Raw genomic sequence first — 8,275 nt, forward strand, 5'->3', positions numbered from 1 at the left:
TTTTTCCCTTTTTTTTTTTTTTTTTTTTTTTTTTTTTTTTTTTTGTCTTTTTCGTGACCGGTAAGGGAATCGCAACCCTTGGTGTGGTGTCGCCCGCACCGCGCTCAGCCAGTGAGCGCACCGGCCATTCCTATATAGGATCCAAACCCGCGGCGGGAGCGTCGCTGTGCTCCCAGCGCCGCACTCTCCCGAGAGCGCCACAGGGCCAGCCCTTCCTATACTGCTTTTAAAGACTTTGGATGCTTTCATCAGTAAAGGTCCCTGGGTTTGGTGGTATACAAGCCGTGGGCAAAGATTGTTTCTTCTCTTAGCTGTTCTCAGTGCTGTTCATCTGGCTTGTTTGTATGGGTACCCAGAGGCCTTTAGGCAAATGCTGCATTTTTCTAACAAATAGATAATCCCCTGTAAAGAATTGTAAGCTATGGGGCAGGATGAAATGCTGATCATTTCATTACATGGGAACACATTATCCTTAAGAAACTGGTGCTGTTTCAAGACTTCCTAATTCTTGTTGAGAGACCATTCACCCTGTGGGAAAAAGTGGGAGTGGAATTGAAGTCTGGAGGGTCTTATAACTCCTTCAGGTACTGGAGATGAAGCAGATGATGAGCCACGTTATGATTTGTGTACTCAACATAGAGAGCCTTCCGGTGACACCTGCAAAAATTGCTAGAGAAAACAAGATGCACAGAAGATTGTTGTGGTTTTTAAGCTACAGTAAATGCCCAGGCCTTACGTGGCCCCCTAGTAAATCAGTGAGAGGGGGGTAAGATGCCTTCCAAATCTGGCATCACTGAGGTTTTGTTGGATGTTTGATTTGGAAGTATTTGCAGGTTTTGAATTATTAAAGTTAATAACAGTCTTAGCAGGGAGAAATGGAAGCTTTTTTGTGTTTTGGAAGGGAAGAGGAAAGTTGTGGAGAGTAAAAGGGAGTATTGTTTCCTGGTGTAAGTAGAATGCATTGACTCGTCTAAGAGGACTTAGGTTTTCTAGCTCATCTGTATTCAAACTTCAACTACTTTTTGGAGGGGATTGGTGAAATAGGATCACAGGGGTGTGTGTATGTATGTATGTCGTATGCCAACTAGTTTACTTTCATTTGGGGGAAGATAAAGAATGTCAGAGTTATAATAAACCTTACATCTATTTCCTCAAGGCAAAAGAATGCACGTGCAGTTGTCCACAAGCCGACTTCGGACTGCCCCTGGGATGGGAGACCAGAGCGGCTGCTATCGGTGTGGGAAAGAGGGGCACTGGTCCAAAGAGTGCCCAGTAGATCGCACAGGTCGTGTGGCGGACTTCACTGAGCAGTATAATGAACAGTATGGAGCAGTTCGCACACCTTACACCATGGGCTATGGGGAGTCCATGTATTACAACGATGCATATGGAGCACTCGACTACTATAAGCGCTACCGCGTCCGCTCTTATGAGGCAGTGGCGGCGGCGGCGGCAGCTTCTGCATACAACTACGCAGAGCAGACCATGTCCCATCTGCCTCAAGTCCAGAGCACAGCTGTGACCAGTCACCTCAATTCCACTTCTGTTGATCCCTATGACAGACACCTATTGCCAAACTCTGGCCCTGCTGCCACCTCAGCTGCTATGGCTGCTGCTGCCACCACTTCCTCCTATTATGGAAGGGACAGGAGCCCGCTGCGTCGTGCAGCAGCTGTGCTCCCCACAGTTGGAGAGGGCTACGGTTATGGACCAGAGAGTGAGCTCTCTCAGGCTTCAGCAGCTGCACGGAATTCTCTGTATGACATGGCCCGGTATGAGCGGGAGCAGTATGTGGACCGAGCTCGGTACTCAGCCTTTTAAAAACTGGAGGTGAGAGTGGGGTGGATGTGGTTAAGAGATTCCATTTAGTTCCCTTGAAAGAGTCTTGTGCTTCATAGAGGAGGCTAGAGCCACCTGTTTGCTGTCAGGACAGTATCCAAAAGGTACAAATTACATATTAGTCTTTGATATTTCTCTAGCTTAGGCCAGAGATTCATTTGGCCTATTGAGGTTTTAGCATGTGATTTCAACCAACTTGTTCCTTTGAGAGAATGCACTCAGTTTATTAGTGAGAATATTGTTCTTTAATCAGTTATAAGCAGATTTGGGTTACAGAAAAATACTTAAGAGAGCATTTGTTATGTGCCCTCTGTATATTATATCATCTATACAATAAAAGCCTTTGAGATATTTTGCCTTTTACACAGAACAGAACTAAGGCTCAGAAAGTTTCAGTACTTTGCCCAAAGTCATTTGGTAAATGAGAAGTAGAGCCAAAATTCAACCTCAGGCTTATTTGACTCTAAGACCCATGCTCTTAACACTACAGTTCAGGAGTTAGTTAAAATTCTCACTATGATATTCATTACTGTTACTTTAGGCTTGTTTGATAAAACAACTACTTGGGTCATTGGCCTTTATCAAAGGAAACTCTTCAAATATTGTAGCTATAAGCCAGATAAAGTCCTATAAACTTTAAGTGTTTAGTTCTAAGACACTTGCTTGAAAGCCAAATGTTTTCGTGCCCTATCCCATGGAGCCCTTTCCTTATTAATAATCTAGAGCATCTTGTTCTATATAGGCACTTAAACCCTATTTCTTCATAGCCTGTGATGCTGTCATTTAGAGCCTGACACTTCCTGTTTCTTCCAGCAATTTTTGTTTTGTTTTCTTTTTGTTCGAGAGGAACACTTAAGGAATTAGATAAACTAGTAATTTTCTGATGTTTATAAAGTCCCATGGGTGGTGACTATGAAAATTTAATGTTTACTACTTCAGGAAATGTATACCAAAGGTGCTGGAATAACAAGAATAATTAGGGGTACCTAGAGATAGATAAATCATCTGCATGGAAATGGCATCAGAACAACTCTCATGGCATCAGGACAATTTTCATGGTTTTCCTGTACCTTAAAATTGGGTATCACTTGAATTGGAGCCCCAGTAGCAACGTTAAACTGAGTTACCAATGAGTTTACAGTGTTCCTAATTTATCCCTTTGGTATATGTGTAGAAGAAAACAAAACCATAGCAATTTGCTCTTTTATGTGAAGTGAGAAGCGAATATGGCATAAACCTGTGATAACCCCAAGTCATATCCTATATGACCATGTCAGCAAGACTTTGTGCCCCAGTGTGTGTTCATGTGTGTGAAGTGGATAATTTTATAATTTGTAGTTGCCATTAATTTTACTTTTAATGCAGCTGGATCTACCATGAGGTGGATATGCCTCTGAAGTAAGATGGTATCAGTCTATCAGATAAATTCTATTTCTCTCAAGTATGTTTCAAAGTTAAGTATTAAATTAGTATATTGTGGTCTTTAAAGAGTATTCTAGGGCATTTTAAAGTGAATTTTGACAGCAAGCAGTGGTTGTTCGACTAACCTCTCTTTAGCGATGACTTTTAAAGAAACTTACCTTCCAGGTGTGAACCTCAAATGGACTGAATAACCCTGAGTTGGTTGCAGTCCCAGGAGCCTGATGTTAATGAGGCTGCCAAGATGAAATACTCCAGAACTGGTGGGGATCCAAATTCGGGTCCCACCCTATCAGAACTGATCCAAGAACGTCACAACTTTTGAAGTCGATTGGCACAGATCAAGACCAAGATTTGGCCCTTTGTCTGTAATAAGTAGAGGAACTTGGTGTGAGTTAACTTTTCTTTTCCCCCAGCCATTGGTGTTGGAAGTTCCCATCACCAATGGGAAAATTAGAGAATTCTAGGAGTGATTTCTTCTTTTGATTTGGCAAGGGAGATTTGGTCAATTAGGGGAACTACTGGAACTGTGGCTGTAGATCTGTGACAGGATGACATGTAGGTGTGCTGGAGATGGATGGATGACTGACTACTCCTTGATATCCTCCCCTTTGTAACAGTCATTTCTGAAAGCTTGTTTACTGTGAAAGATTAAAACAAACACATTTAGAATAATGCAGTTGGCCATATTTGAGACTTCAGCATCTTCTGCTTTTCCTGGACCCAAAAATTAAATTGTGGTTCTTGATAATGTATGTATGCCCTTTGTTACAGTGACAATAGTCTTCTACCACAGAAGTTATCTTGCCTAAAAGATGGATAAGAAAATGAGAAAGATGTATTTATCACCAACACAGCAGTCCTCCCACTAGATTGCATCTTCTCCTATATGTAGCTACAAGTAGATTCTTATATATAGCTGTTAGTAGATTCATAGGTAATTAAATGGGATATAAGTTTGATTCAGTCTGACTTGGTTTTGTTTTGTTCTCCCCCTCCCACCCCCTCCCGGAATACAGGACGGTACCAGGGCCCATGTACTCGGAGCCAAGCTGCTCTCCAGGCATTGTGTAAGCCTCTTGTGTTGTGCTCTCTTTCAGGTAGGATAATTGCGGACTGAACCCTCGGGCTGCGGTCATATATGAGAACTTGCTCCGCGCGGTCCCCTTTGCCGGGATGTTTCCATTGCTTCATGTTTCAGTAAACAAAGGAGTTTGTGACCAACTATGTTTCCTTTCTTAATTTAATTTTTCTAAGTTGTCTTTTCTTTCCTCCTGATACTAGTCTCTGTAGCTTTTCACTGTTCCTTATATTCTCAGCCTCTGAGCAGCCCTAGGTAAGGATTATGCTGACATCCCCTTTTTCCTGTACAGTGGAACCCCTCTTATCTTGCTTTCCTTAGGTATTGAACCCCTCTCCCTGCCTACCTGCAGCATCTCCTTTCCCTTTAAAATGACCACGTAGTGGCAAGCAGCCTTTTATTCTTCTCTGTTAGTCCTGGACTCTAACATTGAAGCTACTCTTCTGAAATTGCTAGGACCATTGGGGATTTTGTTGTTTTGTTCGTTTTGTTTTTTTATGTTTGACCTGTGATCGTGGTACAGCATTAGCTGAAATTTAGCCTTGTTTTACTCCACTTCTCCCACTTTTTTTTTTATTATTATTTTGACAAATAAACGTTTCTAACACTTAAGTATCTTTGTTTTGTGTGACTGTTATTTACCACCAGGATCTTCTGATTCTTTCCCAGTTCTGCTCAAGCTACAAAATTCAAATGAATGGGTGTCTGAAATTTAGATGTAGAAGGAAGGATTTAGTGAGATGAGTAATATGGCTTCAGTAAGAGGTGCTGAGAAGTTAGCCAGAATCTTGAGGCAGATAAATATGCTACAGCTGATGGTCAGGCTCCTTTTCTCTAACCAGAACTACTCTTTCCAGTTTAAAGGCTAGCAAGCCCAGATTAATAGTGATAGAAGCAAGCCCCACAGTAAACACCACATCAGGAGAAGGCTAAGCCAAAATATCTCCAAGGACTTACCGGGTTGATTCAGTTCGACTTCATAATTTTCTGGGCCAATATAAAGAACATACATTTTAGGCTTAGTTAGCACCCCTCTCCAGTGTTTCTCCTATTTTAATTTAAATTTTTTTTTTCATTTAAATTCACTTAGGAGCTATTGAAAAAGGTTTTTCTTCCTAGGATGTTATATTCTGCTTTAGGCTTCAACTAAAATGATTAAGATAGTTATGATAACAGTTATGACGGATCAAAACGAGAAGTGTTATAATACTTTTTGAGCAGAAAAGCAAATAGGATATCAATGATCAGCAGTGACCACATCCCGCAATAAAGTGTGACTGTGGGCTAGAATTTTTTTTAAAAAGGTTTATGGACATTTTACTTACTGTTTAAGTCCCCATAAAACAAGTTTTGTATTTTTTTTTTTAAATGTAAAGACCAGCCCTGACCCAAGAGTTTAGTGATGGACTCAACCCTACATAAGCTTTATTGTATCCTATAGGAAAATGTTGACATGTAAATTCTGACTGTATGTGAAATTTTACCTGCAATTATATAGCATTTTTCCTACATATTTTATACTTAATCCTGACTGGGTGTGGGGAGGTGAAGCAAAGTTTTTCTGTATTTTTTTTGGGGGGGCGCCTAGGATATGATCTGCAGAGGTTAACCTGTCTGCACACCAGCTAGTGATGTACACAAGGCTCCTGCTAGCTTCAACATTCCCCAGGAAGGCAGGACTGTCCATCTTACGAAAAGGAAAATGAGGGGCCGGCCCGGTGGAGCACTCGGTAGAGGGCAGCGCTTGGGAGTGCAGCGGCGCTCCCGCCGAGGGTTCAGATCCTATATAGAGACTGGTCCGCTCACTGGTTGAGCGTGGTGCGGGTGCGACACCGAGGGTTGCGATCCCGTTACCGGTCACGAAAAAAAGACAAAAAGGAAAAAAAAAAAAAAAAAAAGGAAAATGAGGCAAAGATACTGGGATTTCCCTGTGATTGATCTGCCAGGCACCAGCACAGCCAAGAAATAAATATTTGCAGGTTTTGTTGGCCTCACCAAAATCTCTGGTGTTACTGTGCTAGGCTTTGACCAGTTTAACGTAGCAGTTTCATGTATCTTGATTTCTATCTCATTGGTAAGACAAACGAAAAAGATTCTGCAAAACACTTCTACATCAGCACTGCCCAATAAAACTTGGTGCTGATGGAAGTGTCCTCTATCTGTGCTGTCCAATTTGTAACCACCAGCCACAAGTGGCTACTGAGTACTGGAAATGTGGCTAGTGCAGCTAAGAAACTACATTTTTTATTTAATTATAGTTGAATTAGTACATGTGGTTAATGGCTACTGAGTTGGAGGGCCGGCCCATGGCTCATCTTTAAAATAAATAAATAAATAAAGATGACCGGTAAGGGGATCTTAACCCTTGACTGGTCTTTTTTTTTTTTCCCTTTTTGTCTTTTTTTCATGACCAGCAACGGGATCGCAACCCTCGGTGTCACGCCTGCACTGCGCTCAGCCAGTGAGCGGACCGGTCTCTATATGGGATCCGAACCCTCTGCGGGAGCGCCGCTGCGCTCCCAAGCGCCGCACTCTACCGAGTGCGCCACCAGGCCGGCCCGACTGGTCATCTTTTAAAAAGATAAATAAAACAAATAAAAGATGACCGGTAAGGGGATCTTAACCCTTGACTTGGTGGTGTCAGCACCATGCTCTCCCAAGTAAGCACGGGCCAGCCGTGAAAGCACAATTTAGATGGTAAGATGTTTCTTATATGAGAAAAAGCCTTGCAGAATCATAAGAGATTTTTCCATTAGAAAAGCCTTTTACCCTTCCAGAATACATAAACACTTGGAAAAGGGTTAAGTTTTAAGGTAATGAAAAGGCTGTTGAGTAGGAACAAATGTATTTATTTCTAAACCTTAGTTTTTACATGAGAAATTACATGTTGTGGGTACAAAACTCCTTTTATTCACCAAGACTGTTTCTCACTATAGACCATTTCAGAGTCCCACAAGTCCTCTCAAACTAAAAGCTCTTGAATTCATTTATCAGCTATTTCAATTCCTACGATGAGACAGGATCTGGGGACATGGTGATAAATGAGACGTGGTTCCTAGTAGAGAAGTAAACCTTAATTACATCTGTGGTAAGTACTGTGAAGGGACAGCTATAGGGTGCTTTGAAAACATGTAATACCAAAGTCAAGGGTTCAGACCCCCATACTGTCCAGCTGCCAAAAAAACGCACAAAACATAATAGGGGCTGGTGGTGGTGGTTGGGGGCTGTTGCTATTGCAAGTGCAGGAACTGGCACATATGAAGGCCCATGATCAGGAAGAGTATGACACCCGCTGGCAACCAGAAAGGGAGCTCTGTGGCAGGAGAAACCAGTAGAGTAGAAACCTGAAGAGGTAAGTTATGGGCACAGTTCATGAAGAGCCCTGTAGGCTGTGAGGGAATTTCATTTTTACCCTAAGTAACTGGAAGCTACTGATTTTAAGCTTAGAGACAACAGGATCAGATTCATTTTTCTTAAAAGATCACTCTGGAGAGTAATAAAAGCAAATAGCATTATAAATGTGAGATTTGGGGCCAGCCCGTAGCTCACTCGGCAGAGTGTGGTGCTGATAACACCAAGGCCATGGGTTCGGATCCTATATAGGGATGGTCGATTAGCTCACTTGGGAGAGCGTGATGCTGACAACACCAAGTCAAGGGTTAGGATCCCCTTACCAGTCATCTTTGAAAAAAAAAATGAGATTTGTCTCATATAACAGGTTGCTCTCCTAATCATGAAGTCAATAGAGTTGATGTCTTGTTTTAAAGGAATGACAGATACCTTGTAGACAGGGAAAGGACCATGCTTGAGGACTCGTGATTCAGGGCACAGTTGGGGAGGCAGGGTTTAAACCCCTGAGGTTGGTCAAGCCAAAAATAACAGGATGGGCTGTGCCTCTGCCACCCTGACATATACTGAGCACCCGTTGTGGGTCAG

General features: G+C 42.2%; 1 protein-coding gene across 4 annotated transcripts in view; it reads left to right on the forward strand.

The window, feature by feature from the left end:
• Positions 1-4,951, forward strand: part of RBM4B (RNA binding motif protein 4B) — a 10,205-nt gene extending 5,254 nt beyond the window's left edge. For 2 of the 4 annotated variants that reach the window (XM_008578988.1, XM_008578990.1), the window contains 2 exons: positions 1,157-1,830; positions 4,359-4,951. In XM_008578988.1, the coding sequence (XP_008577210.1) occupies positions 1,157-1,821 (665 nt within the window). In that variant the 3' untranslated portion in view covers positions 1,822-1,830; positions 4,359-4,951. Of the gene's footprint in view, positions 1-1,156; positions 1,831-3,426; positions 3,649-4,277 lie in introns of all 4 variants that reach the window. The other 2 variants (XR_550956.1, XR_550957.1) reach the window with 2 other exon arrangements.
• The last annotated feature ends 3,324 nt before the right edge of the window (positions 4,952-8,275 follow it).

The sequence above is a fragment of the Galeopterus variegatus genome, unplaced genomic scaffold, assembly GCF_000696425.1.
Source record: "Galeopterus variegatus unplaced genomic scaffold, G_variegatus-3.0.2 Scaffold1795, whole genome shotgun sequence".
NCBI classification, from domain to species: domain Eukaryota; kingdom Metazoa; phylum Chordata; class Mammalia; order Dermoptera; family Cynocephalidae; genus Galeopterus; species Galeopterus variegatus.